The sequence below is a fragment of the Pseudorca crassidens genome, chromosome 1 (genome assembly GCF_039906515.1).
Source record: "Pseudorca crassidens isolate mPseCra1 chromosome 1, mPseCra1.hap1, whole genome shotgun sequence".
Classification (NCBI taxonomy): Eukaryota; Metazoa; Chordata; class Mammalia; order Artiodactyla; family Delphinidae; genus Pseudorca; species Pseudorca crassidens.
The window spans coordinates 48,974,035-48,987,262 of NC_090296.1; the positions used below are offsets into that span (position 1 = coordinate 48,974,035).

Sequence of the window (13,228 nt, forward strand, 5' to 3'; positions counted from 1 at the left end):
AGACATAATGTCATTGTTTGGGTACATTTATTCTGTTAAAGGGTAAAAGCAGATAAGTAGGAAAATACCTGCTATAACTCTTGTGCTTGAGTGAATAGAGCTGAAACGGGAGGAGGGCCTTCTATTGCTGAGGGAATGGCTGGAGGCCAAATTGGGTGGATTTTCCAGCTGCAGCCAACACAAGTCCTATTAGAGGTAGGTTTGAGTGATTTTGGTTAAGTATAAAGATTTGCTGTATGTCTCGTGAGTTTAAATTAAATAGAAATCCTGCTGTTGAAATAATAAGTCCAATGTCTCCAATGCGATTATATAAAATTGCTTAGAGAGCGGCTGTATTTGCATCTGCTTGTCCATATCATCACCTGATAAGTAGAAAAGATACAATTCCGACTCCTTCTCACCCAATGAAAAGTTGTAAAAGATTGTTAACAGTGATAAGAATTAGTATTGTGATAAGAAAAAGGAGTATTTAAAGAATTGATTAATGTGAGCATCTGAGTGCATGTATCACATTGAAAATTCCATAACAGATCATGTGACAAATAATGCTACTGGCACAAATATTGAGAAATAGTCTGTTTTGAAGCTAAGTGGTAATTTAAGGCTTTGGATAGTAATTCAGTGTCAGTTTAAGATAATTATCTCTTGACCTGTATGAATGAATATTATTGTTGGAATTAAGCTGGTGATAAAAGCATATGAGATAGTGGTTTTTTTTTTTTACAAAGGATGGATATGTGTTATTTTGTAGATGTTGGTGTTTGTTATTATAATTGGTATCGTTAGTATAAATAGTATAACTAGTGTGAAAGAGGTAAATAAGTTTATTACTTTTATTTGGAGTTGCACCAATGTTTTGGTTCCTAAGACCAATGGATAGCTATCCTTTAAAAGTTTGAAAAAGTCATACTGTTAGATATGGAAGCATGAATTAGCAATTTTTGCATACTTTTTCAGTAAATAAAAATATTTAGTCTTCTGTTACTAGATGCACAATCTAGTGTTTTTTTGAAACTATATTTATAGTACAAGGGCCCTAAAATGATTTTGGGGTTTAACGATAGGAGTAAGAGACGTAAAATGTGAAGGGGTTATGAGAGCATTTTCTCATGTGAATGATGGTGGGTATATTTGCCTCATTTTGTTATGATTAATATGTATAGTGAGTATAAGGTGGTAATTACTATGTTAATTCCTATGAGGATAATGGTGATATTTGATCATGGAAAGGATGTTACTACTACAAAGAGTCCTCCAATTAGATTGATAGTTAGGGGCTAGAGCTAGGTTCGTTAAGCTTGCTAGTAGTCATCATGCTGGTATTGGGAGGAATGTTTGTAGACCTCGGGCTACAATCATTGTTCTGCTGTAAATTCGTTTGTAATTTGAATTTGCTAGGCAGAATAATATGGATGATGTGAGGCAGTGGGCAATTATTAGAGCAGTGGCCCCGATATAACTTCAAGGTGTTTGGATAAGAATGACTACAGTAACAAGTGCTACGTGACTGTCGGAAGAATACGCTCTAGGTGATTTTAGATCTGTTTGGCATAAACAAATTGAACTAGTTATGATTATTCCTCATAAGGAGAGTATGAGAAAAGTGTATGTTGTGAAATTTATTAGTGGGTTTAGTATTGTTGTAATTCTCAATATACCGTGGCCTCTGAGTTTTAGTAGTACAGCTGCGAGGACTATGGATCCTGCAATGGGGGCTTCTACATGTGCTTCAGGTAATCAAAGGTGAAGGCCGTTGAGTATTTTTACTAGAGAGACTATCATACATGCTAGTCATATGAAAATGTTGGATCAGGAGTTGGCTATTGCCTGTGTTCGATATTGAAGTATTAGAAAATTTAGTGAGCCTGTGACATTTTGAATATGTATTAGTGCTACTAAGAGTGGAAGTGATCCTACTAGTGTATAAAATAAGAAATAAAGTCCTGTGTTAAGACATTCTGTTTGATTACCCCATCGGGTAATGATACTAAGTGTTGGAACTAGTACTGCTTCAAATAAAATATAAAATAAGATTAATTCTGTGGCAGTGAATTTTATAATTAGGAATATTTGTCATGTAATTAGCATGGTAATATATAATTTTTTTCGAGTTAATGATTCTTTGAGGTAGGTGAAATTGGCTGGCTGTTAATTATGGTAAGAGTCATGTTGTTAAAATTAATAATGGTGCTAATGAGCTGGGGAAAAAGAATTAGTGAAAAGTTGAGGCTATTGTCCTTAAATTGATTCAGAAGAAAAAGGCTATGAGACTAATAAGCTAGGGACTGTGGTATTAATTCAGATTATGTTGTTCTTTGATAATTATGTTAGTAGTATTAGTATAATTGTAGGAATAATAACTTTTAACATTGGAGGAGATTAAGATTTTGTACATAATCAGTGCCATATGTGTTTGATACTATTACTAGTAGGGATAGTCCGGGTGCGGCTTCTCGAGCTGAGAACACTAGCAGAACAATTGGTATTATGCTGGCTAGGGCAAAATGTGTATTTAGGATTACCAGCGTTGCTATAATGAATAGTGATAATATTATGCCTTCAAGGCATGATAGTGAAGATAGTAAGTGAGATATTAATTATAATATTTAATTATAATATTAATAATTCTATTCTATTATAATTAATTATAATATTAATAATTCTATAAGACATACTGTAAATGTTATAATAATTATATACACTAAAAGCACTTGGTAATTATGAACTTAATCATAATCTAATGAGTTGAAATCATTTCGTTTAATTACCATATTCAGTTCATTCTAGTCCTTTTTGGGTTCCTTCATTAGTCTAGGCTGATTGCTAGTAATAAAATTAGGAATAAAGCTATAATGAGTATTGTTTTTAGATTATTTGTCTGAGATGCTCAGGGTAGGGGGTAAAAGAGCAATTTCTAAGTCAAAAAGGAGAATATAATGGCTACCAGGAAAAATTGTATGGAAAAATGTAGACGTGCTGATCCTATAAGGTCAAATCCGCACTCATAAGGACTTGTTTCTTCTGTGTAAATATTTAATTGGGGAAGTCAGAATGTGATAAATACAAGTAGTGAGGCTAGTGCTATGTTTGTAATTAATGTCAATATTAGAGTTATTCTTTTTCGGATTCTACTGAAGCCAATTGATTGTAAGTCAATTGTACTATTTAATACTAAAACAATAAGATCCTCATCAATAAATGGGTACGTAAAGGAATCGTCGTACTCCATCTACAGAATGTCAATATCAGGCAGTGGCTTTGAAGCCGAAATGGTGGTTAGATGTGAAGTGATGTGTTTTTTTGTTTGTTTGTTTGTTTTTGCGGTACACGGGCCTCTCACTGTTGGGGCCTCTCGCGTTGCGGAGCACAGGCTCCGGACACGCAGGCTCAGCGGCCATGGCTCACGGGCCCAGCCGCTCTGCGGCATGTGGGACCTTCCCGGACCGGGTCACGAACCCGTGTCCCCTGCATGGGCAGGCGGACTCTCAACCACTGCGCCACCAGGGAAGCCTCGTGAAGTGATATTTTAATTGATGTAAGAAGCAGACGATAAGGAAGAGCCAATAGTTACACGCAGTCTGTGGAATCCTGTAGCTATGAAGAAAGTTGACCTGTATACCCCATCTGAAATTGTAAAGGATGTTTCGTAATGTTCTGAGGCCTGTAGAAATGTAAAATAAATGCCTAGGGCGACTGTGTTAAGAAGACCTTGGAGTATGTGTTTTCAGTTTCCTTCTATGAGGCTGTGGTGAGGTCAGATAGTGGATACCCCAGAGGCTAATAATACAGAGGTATTAAGAAGTAGTACTTCTGATGGATTTAGAGGACGGATGCCTGTTGGTGGTCAGCATCCCCCTAGTTCAGGTGTAGGGGCAAGGCATGAGTGGTAGAAGGCTCAAAAAGAAACTGGTAAAAAAAAAAAAAAAAAGGACTTCTGAAATAATAAATAGGATTATTCCATATCAAAGTCCTTTTTGAACACTTGGTGTATGATGGCCTTGAAAAGTACTTTCTCAGATGATGTCTTGTCATCACTGATCTATTGATAAGGTATTAGTTAGTAGGCCTAGTGCTAATAATAATGTTGAAGTGAAATCATGTAATTAGGTCTGCTGTTGTTAGAAGGGCTGAGAGAGCTCCTGTAAGGGGTCAGGGACTGGGATTTACTATGTGATATGCATGAGTTTGGTGGGACATTATGTATTGTCATGTAGGTAAAGATTTGCTAGTAAGCTAAATGCATAAACTAGAATTATTGCAATGGTGAATTTGAGGATAGTAAGTAAGACAAGGATAGGAAATGTAATGAGAGCTGTGGTGGTGCTAATACTCAGCAATGCTAGAGTCACTCTTCCAATTAAATGAATCAATAGGGGTCCTGCTCTGATGTTAGCTGTTAATAGTATGGCTAAAGCTGTTGGTTGAATGAATAAGCTAATAGTTTTGATGACTGCTAGCATAGGAATAAGAGGAACCAGTGTTCCTTGTGGTAGAAAGTGAGCTAAGCACGCTTTTGTTTTGTGATGAAAGCCTGTAACTACAGTTCCTGCCCATAGAGAAACTGCTGTTCCTAATATTATTATTATTATATTCCTAATATTATAAATTGCTATTAATATTATTGAGAGTTGTGTAGTAGGTATAAATGAATGTGGTAATAGTCCTAATAGATTTGTTGATCGAATAAATAAGTGATGTTAAGTATTAGTGCTCAGGTCTGTCCTTTGTGATTGTGAATAGCTATTATTTGTTTCAATGTGAGTTGAACTAATCATTGTTGAATTGAAATTATACAATGGTTAATTAGTTGATTAGATGTTAGGAATAAAATGCCTGGGAATATAATGATTAAGATAACAATAGGAAGTCCTATTATTGTTGGGGCAATGAAAGAGGCAAATAGATTTTCATTCATTTTGTTTCTCAAGGGGTAGATTGTTTTTGTACTTTGGTAGACATCAATGCTGGATTTGAATAATAAGTATATTTTGAAATTTTTAGTTGGAATGCAATAAATAGGACTAGAATTATTAATAGAATAGTAATAAATCATGTTGAAGTGTTGAATTGTGGCATATCATGAAAGGGAGTTTTAACTCCCAGTCTTTAACTTAAAAAGGTGAATGCTATTTAGCTTCTTAAGGAATTTATAATATTGATGAGGATCATTTTTCAAAGTATTTTAGTGGTACTAGTTCAAGGACGATGGGTATAAAGCTATGATTTGATCCACAGATTTCTGAGCATTGTCTGTAATATAGACCTGGTCGTGGTGATATGAGAGTTGTTTGGTTTAGGCATCCTGGAATTGCCTCTGTTTTTACGCCTAGTAAAGGCACAGCTCGTGAGTGTAAAATGTCTTCTGAGGAGGTTAGTATTCAGATTGTTATTTCTGTAGGTAAAACTACTCCGTTGTCTACTTCTACTAGTCGTAATTCTCCTGTTTTTAGGTCTGATGTTGGAATTATATAGGAGTCAAAATTTAATTCTTCATAGTCTGTATATCATAGCTTCAGTATCATTCGTGTTCTATAGTCTTTACGGTAAGGGAAGTGTTATGTAGTCCAGCATGTAAAGCATTTGTAATGATGGCAGGGCAGTTAGAATTAGGATAATGGCTGGTAAGATTGTCCAGATGGTTTCTACTTCTCGTGCATCTATTGTACTTGTATGTGTTAGTTTAGTTGCTAATATGAGTAAAATAATATAGAGGACCAAGGAGCTGATTAAAAATATGATTATTAATGTATGATCATGAAAGTGTAGTAGTTCTTCTATAATGGGTGACGCTGCATCTTGAAAACCTATGTGGAGAGGATACGCCATGGAGACGTAAACATAAAACATAAAAAGGAATGAAGCACTGTTACATGGTACAAAATGGATGAGCTTTGAAAGCATTATGCTAAGTGAAGGTAATGAGTCATGAAGGATAACATATTACATGATTCTACTTATGCGAAATATCCAGATAGGCAAATCTACGGAGGCAGAAAGTAGATTAGTGGTTGCCTAGGTTGGAGGCATAATAGTGGGATAGGGAGTTGATTGCTAAAAGGTACAAGGTTTCTTTTGGGGGGGGATTAAAATTAAAATGTTCTAAAATTAATTGTGGTTGATGGTTACACAACTCTATGACTATATTAAAAACTAATTGCGCACTTGATGTTTCTTCAGTTTTTTCATTTCCATTTGCATGGAATGTGTACTTTAGATGGGTGAATTACATGGTATGTGAACTGTATCAATTTGAAAAAACAGTTGTGGGGAAAAAAACAGTGGTTCTTATACTTCAATCATCATTAGCCTCACCTGTGAAGCTTGATGAACAATCTGGATACGGGCTTCCCTGGTGGCGCAGTGGTTGAGAGTCCGCCTGCCGATGCAGGGGACACGGGTTCGTGCCCTGGTCCGGGAAGATCCCGCGTGCCGTGGAGTGGCTAGGCCCGTGAGCCATGGCCACTGAAGCTCTGGATACAAATGTTCTAGATCTATCAAGGAACTACAGGACATGAGGAACTTTAAGTGCGTATTATTAAGTGAAAGAAGCCAGTCTGAAAAGGCTTTGTACTGTGTGATTCTAGACTTTCTAGAAAAGGTAAAACTGTAGAGACAGTAAGTAGATCAGTGGTTGCCAGGGGCTCGGGGGGAGGGAGAGAGGGATGAATAGGTAGAGCACAGGGGATTTTTAGGGCAGTGAAACTATTCTGTATGATACTATAGTGGTGGATACACATCATTATACATTTGTCAAAACCTATAGAACTGGACCACACAAAGAGTGTATGCCAATGTAAACTATGGATTTTAGTTAATAACAATATATCAATATTGGTTTATCAGTTATAACAAATGTACCACACTAATACACGATATTAATAACAGGGGAAACTGTGCAAATTGGTAGGAGGTAGCTATGGAAACTGTACTTTCTGCTCAATTTTTTGGTAAACCTAAACCTGTTTTAAAAAACTAAAGTATGCTAATTTTTAAAAAATGTTCTAGGGAAGCCAGAGGATGAGCCTGGGAAGTCAGGGAACTCTACAGATGTGAAATGACCTTGTCAGATCAAGGGAGCATTTTAATTCTCAAAACCAGTAGGCAGTCTTCCCCTAGAAGAGGCACATGAGGAGAAAGAATGTTTCCCTTGTTCAGTTCCGTATTGATACTGCTGAGCCCAGAATCCATACCTCAGAGAGGCGAGTCTGTAACTGGAGAGTCTGTGCTTCACCGCTGGAGCTGAGGGCCCCTTAAGCCTCCTTGGGCTCGATGTGCAGCAGTCACTTCAGCAGTATGATAACAGGAGATTAAGGTAAGAGGACAGGGTCCTCCCTAGGATGTAGAGGTGATTTGAAACAGGAATCCTGAGCTTGTTGGTGTGGTTTGTTGGTTTGGTTTTAAGAAACTGGGTTGGGGGGCGCAGCCATTGAGTGTCTGAAGAAGGGGTTATACGGTAGTGAATTAATAGTATAAAAATGTCAGCTGACTTTACAGGAACACGGACCTCAGAAGGAAGGAAAAGATCTCAAGGAGAGATTTCAACAAAAACACCAGGGGAAAATGACCTTCACCTTTGAATGTCCAGTTCAGCCCTTTGCTGGGTGTAGGTGTCTGATCTGTAAGAAGATCAGGAGAGCCTCCCAGCCCTCAAGGTCTCATTCAGACTCTGGAATCATGTAAGGAAAAGACAGATCTCTGGGTGTATCTTTCCTAGAGACACAGCCAAAGGGAGAAGTAGCAAAGGGTCAGAAAGCCAGCAAACTGGCAGGTACCAAGTTGCTAATTTGCCTTTAGAGTTGCATGATTTTTCCCTTCTACCCAGGTCAAATAATAATAATAATAAGTAGTAGTGCTAGTAGTAGCAAAGGACAGTCTTCCTGATGCCAAGCACTGTTCTAAGTACCTTGCGTGAATTAACTCATTTAATCCCCACCACAGCCCTACCCAGTAAGGGAATTATTACTCATTTTACAGAGACTTCGGTGTAGACATGAAGTCATCTGCCTGGTCACAGCTAGAAGTGTTGAGCTGGGACTCGAACCCAATGCCAGCTCCAGAGCCCACTGTTTCCCCCTCACGGCACCGCGGCTCCATGTTGACTCCACAGACCCCGCGACTGCCTCGTAATATAGACCAAACTTTAAAAGAAGGAACGTGGGGATTTACCCTTTGGGTTTTAACCCTGCTCATCCACCCCTACAGAAAACAGCAATACTGTTCATTCTACCCGAAGAGGAGAAAAATGGGGAAGAAAGAAGAAAATTTATTAAAAGGAAAACAAAACACCACCTTTTTTTTTCTTTCCCCTCGCAGTGCATGGCAGTATCGTCTCAAGAGCCTTTGCCTTTTTCTGGAGGGAGCGTTTATCTGGCTGGCATGCGCGCGAAACAACACAGCTGCCCCACCTGACGTGGGAGCTCCGGGTTCAGCGTCCCGGGTTCTAGAAGGAGTGTCCAGAACCTCCACAACCCTCCAGTCAGCCCCCTGCCCTCCCCGAGAGTTTGAGCTTCCCGTGCGGCTTGGCTGGTATTGGTGGGTTCACAGGGCAGGATCCAGGAACGCTTCCTGCCTTTGCTCTCCCGCTCAGCTCTCCAGCTGAGGAGCCTTTGGGCAAAGGGCCATGCATTGAAGCTGAACAGACTGTTCCTTTAAGGAAAACCACTCTTCCCCTCTTGATTAAATGAGTAAATTAGTTCCAGATCCTCTGTCAGAAAGTCAAGCTGTTCAGGAGGGTAAGGGTGAAATAGAAAATGTCTTAAGAAGGATACAGCTCTTCTTTATTTACTAAATAGGAGAAAAGCTAACTAGCCATAGAGAATGGATAACCACACATTTTTAGAAATGGGTTTTGAATATAGTGCGTTTGGAAACCAAATTCTGAGCACAGGGCCTCAGGCTCAGAAAGGGTTGACACTTGGTTTAAAGCTGTGCTGTCACCATCTTGAAACTTAATAATTTTTGAACAAAGAGTCCCACATTTTCGTTTTGCTCTGGGCTCAGCAAATGATGTGGCCGTGCTGTCAGTGAAGTCTGTTTTAAGTCAGCATGATGTAATTATGCACACTTTCTCCTCAATTTCAGGTACGCTAGTGTGTCCTGTCCAAGTTTGCCAATCAACTTTTGTGCTGCATGTTTTTTCTTTTAATGCCTCACCGGGTGGTAAACTCCTGACATTACGTATACTCACTAATCTCTGCTGGAGTGTGCCACGGTGAAGTTTTGATACTGCAAAGTACTGAACGTGAGGGCTAAGCCACTAGTGTTTGTAAACGAAAACATTTCAAAGCTCACTTCTTCCTTTGACTGGGTACGTCAGGAATTGGTACAAAACCTTCTCCTAAAATGGAGAGAGAATAATGGGGGGCAATCAGGTTCTTGTCTCACGTGGGGCCTTCAGTGAGGATGCGACCCTGTCTTTCTCAACTGCAACACTCAGGGGACTGACTCAGGACCTTGGGCAATACGATCAAGTCAACCCCAGTGCTGTGCTCCCGGCCCGTCTGGCAAGAGAACCAGCGGGGAGGGATGAGGGACGTCCATGGATGTCTGTGTGATTTGGGGAGCGAGGCCTCTGCTGGCGTACTTCAGCTCCTCAGGTTTAAAAATGCTAGAGCCACTGTTGGTCCTGTTTACTTGCAAAGATTCCGTTACTCCAGCCAATATCACTGAGGTGAACTGAGGGTAAACCCATGGCCCTCCTTATTTTCAGGCCATAATGTGGGAATCAATGATAGGAGAATATTCCGCCGCGGGACCACACATGGTGTTTCTTATAAAGCGATGATGGGAGTTTACCAGAAAGTGAAGGCGTCCCATCAGGGACTCGGCCAAGGCATCCCCATTCACAGCAGACCCATAGAGGAAACTGGAAGAGTCGTAACGTGGGCGGTGGGCTAGCACTGGGGAAGTGGCCAGGCATCCTGAGGACTAGAAGGAAGTGCATCTGTGAGGTAGGCGACAGCAGCAAGCACTTGGATCTAGACTGGGAATTATGTGGGTGAGGCCCACCCACGTGAGGTCAGGGGGTGGGGAGATGTGTGTGAGCTAGAGTGAAAGCAAAGGGAGTCCAGGAGGAGGTGGTACTGCCAAAGTCTAGGGATGCCAAGCTGCTGGTTTCTAGGGCAGTGAGACAGCTGTGGAGGGCAAGGTAGCCTTGTGCACCAAGCTGGCTGTCGAGACAGAAACCCGGGGACAGAAGTCTAGTTATCATGACTTAGATGGAGCCCCATTAGGAGCAGGGATGGCTTGAGGTAGAGCCTGGGAGGTTTGGGTGGGGCTCATGCAATCTTTTGAATCTAAGGTCAGAATTAATTCTCAGGACTGAGACGAAGCTAAAACTTCAAGCGAGAATGGACTCTGCCCGGCTGGTGAGGAAGAAGGAACGCAGGCACTGGGGGCTGTGTGGGCTGGCCTGTGGTGGAGTTTCCTTTCACATACATTGAGTTGGGTTTTCTTTATTTTCTTCAGCAGTTCTAGCAGATATAAGCATTATTTTTATTCTCATTTTACACCTGAGGAATCGGAGAAGTAAATGGAAGTGCCCAAAGTTAACGGATTCATCCAGTCTGGGCAACTGGGGCTGTCTCCAGCGCCACCATCTCTGTGCTCTTGGCTTTGATTAGATGACTTTATGAAGTTCCTTTGGTGGTAGTTGTAGCAAAATGATGGAAAGCATGGGTGGGCTCTGCAGCCAGACTGCCCAGCTTTTTGATGCATCCACCTCTTCTGGCTGTGTGACCTTGGGCAGGTTACTTGACCTCTCTGTGCTGCGGTAAAATGAAGATGATGACGATACCTTCCTCACGTTATAGACATGAGTATTTAATGGAATGGTATATGTATGGGTTTAGAACAGTGCTAGGCACATAAGTGCTTAATACACATTACTGTTACACTCGATCTAGAAGTAAAGATCTTTAGGGAAGATTTCAGATGTTAACAGTCATCACTACCCAGTGGATGGACGGAGTCATGGCAAGGTTAATCCTAAAGAGTAAATACTGTGAAAGCCATTCCTATTTATTTGGTCTTATAAATTTTTTTTTAAAAAGCAAGATTTTCTCATTAATTGAATTTTGACCCATGGAATAGTGCACTTAGTGAGAGACTGCGCAATTAGGAGGCAGAAATTTTGGGTATAAGTCCTTGATGTACCACTTCCTGGCATTGTGAGCTTGGGCAATTTTTCTAATGTCTCTCGCTTATTTTCCTTATCGGTAAAATTACCAATAAAAGGAATGACAGCCTGCCTCAGAGAATTATCCTGAGAAGATAGAATGAAAGCACTTTTAAATAAAAGGATGCCATGTGTTGGATATTTTAATTCCCTGACACAAACCTGCTGTAAACAAGAAAAGGTTAGTTGTCTGCAGAGTGGGCAAGGGGAAGCCATTCTGGAATCGAAAACTGCGACGCAGATGATCCGCCCTCGCTTTGGATATTAATAATTTAGTAAGGTCGCCAGGCGGGCCCCAGACAGACAGGTCCACAGCCAGTTCCAAGGACTTGCCGATCTTCTTTCTTCTGTGCCGTTCTCTTTATGACAGCCAGATTGTGCTTTTGTTTTTTATTTTCTCTCTACCCATGCAGGGGACTCAGATCCCACCCCAGTGAATCCTTGCTATGACGGGAGTCACACATGCGCTACCACGGCTCAGTGCCATCCGGCGACAGGTGTAGACTACACCTGCGAGTGTGCATCTGGGTACCAGGGAGATGGACGGAGTTGCGTGGGTAAGAGCCGTATGCTCTGTGTTCCCTCATGGAGTCCTCCAACATTATGTCCGTAGAAGACAAGTGTCTGCTTTGTCGTCTCCATGGATCAATGAGTTTAGCAGCTATTCATCTAAATACAGCTATTTAAAAACTAAGCAGATTCTGGTTAGTTTTAAGAGGGTAGTTGGGAGGTGGGTATTTCTGGCTGGGACTCTGAAAATGGCTATTGTAATGCCTGGATATTTTACATTCTCAAATGTTGTCATTTTAAGACGGAATCAAGTATTTTTTACATTCATTAAAGAGTGCATTTTCTGGTTACCTTCAGATTTCAGACATTCACCTATTTCTTTCACTTACTGTATCTCAAAAGCAGTAGTGGAAATGTCTTTACATTTTAAAAGAAAAATCGTTACTTTGTGTGTTTCTCTTCTAAATGTTCAGAATTGTTTAAATGTTTAAAGAATTCTCAGAATATTTGTTCAAAACATATCTCCCTGGGGCTCATACTGGAATGACTTGAAATAAATGTTTATGTTTATGACGATCTGCAACATGTATCCACATCTGGTGCTTGGCCTACATTTCAACCCCTGTTGAGTCTACCAACTGTTGGTCCCATTGAAACCTCTTAGGGGTGAGCGAACATTGAGTTTGCAGACCTTCCACCTGTGGGGACTTTGGTTTAAGCAGCTTTTTCTGTTCTTATTCCTTCTTAGATGTAAATGAATGTGCAACTGGCTTCCATCGCTGTGGCCCCAACTCTGTGTGTGTCAACTTGCTGGGAAGCTACAGGTGTGAGTGCCGGAGTGGTTATGAGTTTGCAGACGACCGGCACACCTGCGTCTGTGAGTGCCAAAACTGTGCCTCTTTTTAGCCAAAATCATGCTGAACCTTGCTCTTGGACTCATTACTGTTTCCACTTCTGTTATACAGAAGTTCTGTTGGATGGTTTTTTAGAAAACAGACAATTTACAGTGAAATAACCCAAAGCTATGGCTCAGTTCCGCCCTGTTTGTTGGGGTTTTGTTTTTGTTTGGGTGTTTTTGTTGTTGTTGTGTTGTTGTTTTTCTCTAAATAGATATTTTTGGTGTAAGTTATGGAAGAATGTTCACCTCTGTAGGGACTGCTGTGTATCTTGGTGTTTGGCCCAATCATGTAACAAGACTATGAACTTCTCTAATACCAACAGGTCTAGATAGAGGTCAAATGTTTCTCAAATTAGAATGAAATGGATTTGTAATTCAAAGAGGCCTGTCTCACTTGACTGGTCAAAGAGCTCCGTCTGTAATAAATATAGCCTTTTTAGAATTCCAGAAAAATCCTTGACCAAAGAGTGGATCCAAAAGAACTAGAATTCCAAATTCATCCCACTGTTAGAGCTAGATGATATTAGAGACAACCCACTTTTTAATCCAGTGAGATGAAAAAGTAGTGATCACAGAGACTGTGTGTGTGTGTGTGTGTGTGTGTGTGTGTGTGTGTGTGTACGTACGTACATACGTACGTACAT

General features: G+C 40.4%; 1 protein-coding gene across 2 annotated transcripts in view; it reads left to right on the forward strand.

Annotated features, from left to right (window-relative positions):
- NID2 (nidogen 2) overlaps positions 1-13,228 on the forward strand; it is a 78,694-nt gene that overhangs the window by 45,797 nt on the left and 19,669 nt on the right. For both annotated transcript variants that reach the window (XM_067735822.1, XM_067735816.1), the window contains exons 9-10: positions 11,590-11,733; positions 12,435-12,563. In XM_067735822.1, the coding sequence (XP_067591923.1) occupies positions 11,590-11,733; positions 12,435-12,563 (273 nt within the window). The remainder of the gene's footprint in view (positions 1-11,589; positions 11,734-12,434; positions 12,564-13,228) is intronic.